We start from the raw sequence: 1042 nt of genomic DNA on the forward strand, positions 1-1042 counted from the left end.
GGGGGAAGTTAATGTAACATCAGGAAGATCTGTTGACATGATCTAAATGGTTTTTCCCTTTTGTTGTGTACTGGTAGGCGTTCAGGAGAAGATGGGCGTGATGAACCGGGGTATAGTGTACGCCCTGTGGGACTATGAACCACAGAATGACGACGAGCTCGGCTTCAGCGAGGGTGACTGCATGACGGTGCTGAGGCGGGAGGACGAGGTGGAGACGGAGTGGTGGTGGGCGAGATGTGGCGACCGAGAGGGCTACATCCCCCGCAACCTGCTGGGGGTGAGTCGGTTATTATGCCAGGTGTATTTCTGGGTAAGGGCCGCACTCCAAAAACCTTGTGTACCAGTCGACCACAGTCTCTTAGTAATTGCATGTTTGAATTTGCTGAACGCAGCTTTAAAGTTGTGATTTCAGGCAGAGGGTTACATGGATTTAGTGTTTCCTGCAGATTTATGTTATTAAATCCTTCACTGACACCCAGAGCATCATCCTGAGGTCATTTGGGAGGCACAGTCTTCATGCTTACAGAAAATGTGTCAGAAACTAAAGAAATAAAGTTTAACAGAGGGGGAGGCGCCGTGTTTTAGCTGGCAAGTGTCGACCCTTCCAGCGCGAGTCCCTGGTCTTTCCTCCAGTTGTTCCTAAATCTCATCTGTTTTAATCGGGGTTCAGAGCAGCTCTGAGAATCCTGTGACTTGACAGTCTGATCCAAGACGTTTCAGTTTTTGATCTTATCTTATGATGTTTTAATGAGAAATTCTTTCCCCCTTTATTTCCCAGCTGTATCTGAGGATCAAGCCGCGGCAGAGGAGCCTGGCGTAACAGGCGGCTGATGAATCCTGCAAAGACCAGAATGTTTGTGCGAGGGAGCAGACGAGGTGGTGGCTGTTAAAGAAGAGAGACCCAACTGCCTCCTGTGGCTGGCAGACACGCTGCAGAGCCGCCCTCAGGCTCCAGGAGGCCTTGCATACAAAATGTGAACATTCTTGACCTTGTAATGTTGCTTTCTTCTAGTTTTTCAGATGTAGTTGTGTTTTACTGAAC

At 48.8% G+C, this 1042-nt stretch overlaps 1 protein-coding gene across 1 annotated transcript; it reads left to right on the forward strand.

The window, feature by feature from the left end:
• Nucleotides 1-31: 31 nt before the first annotated feature.
• Nucleotides 32-1036, forward strand: LOC109954151 (apoptosis-stimulating of p53 protein 2-like). The gene is made up of 2 exons (XM_020589553.1): nt 32-277; nt 779-1036. The coding sequence occupies exons 1-2, from the start codon at nt 47-49 to the stop codon at nt 818-820; spliced, it is 273 nt and encodes a 90-aa protein (XP_020445209.1). The 5' UTR covers nt 32-46; the 3' UTR covers nt 821-1036.
• The last annotated feature ends 6 nt before the right edge of the window (nt 1037-1042 follow it).

The sequence above is a fragment of the Monopterus albus genome, unplaced genomic scaffold (assembly GCF_001952655.1).
Source record: "Monopterus albus unplaced genomic scaffold, M_albus_1.0 scaffold3760.1, whole genome shotgun sequence".
Taxonomy (NCBI): Eukaryota; Metazoa; Chordata; class Actinopteri; order Synbranchiformes; family Synbranchidae; genus Monopterus; species Monopterus albus.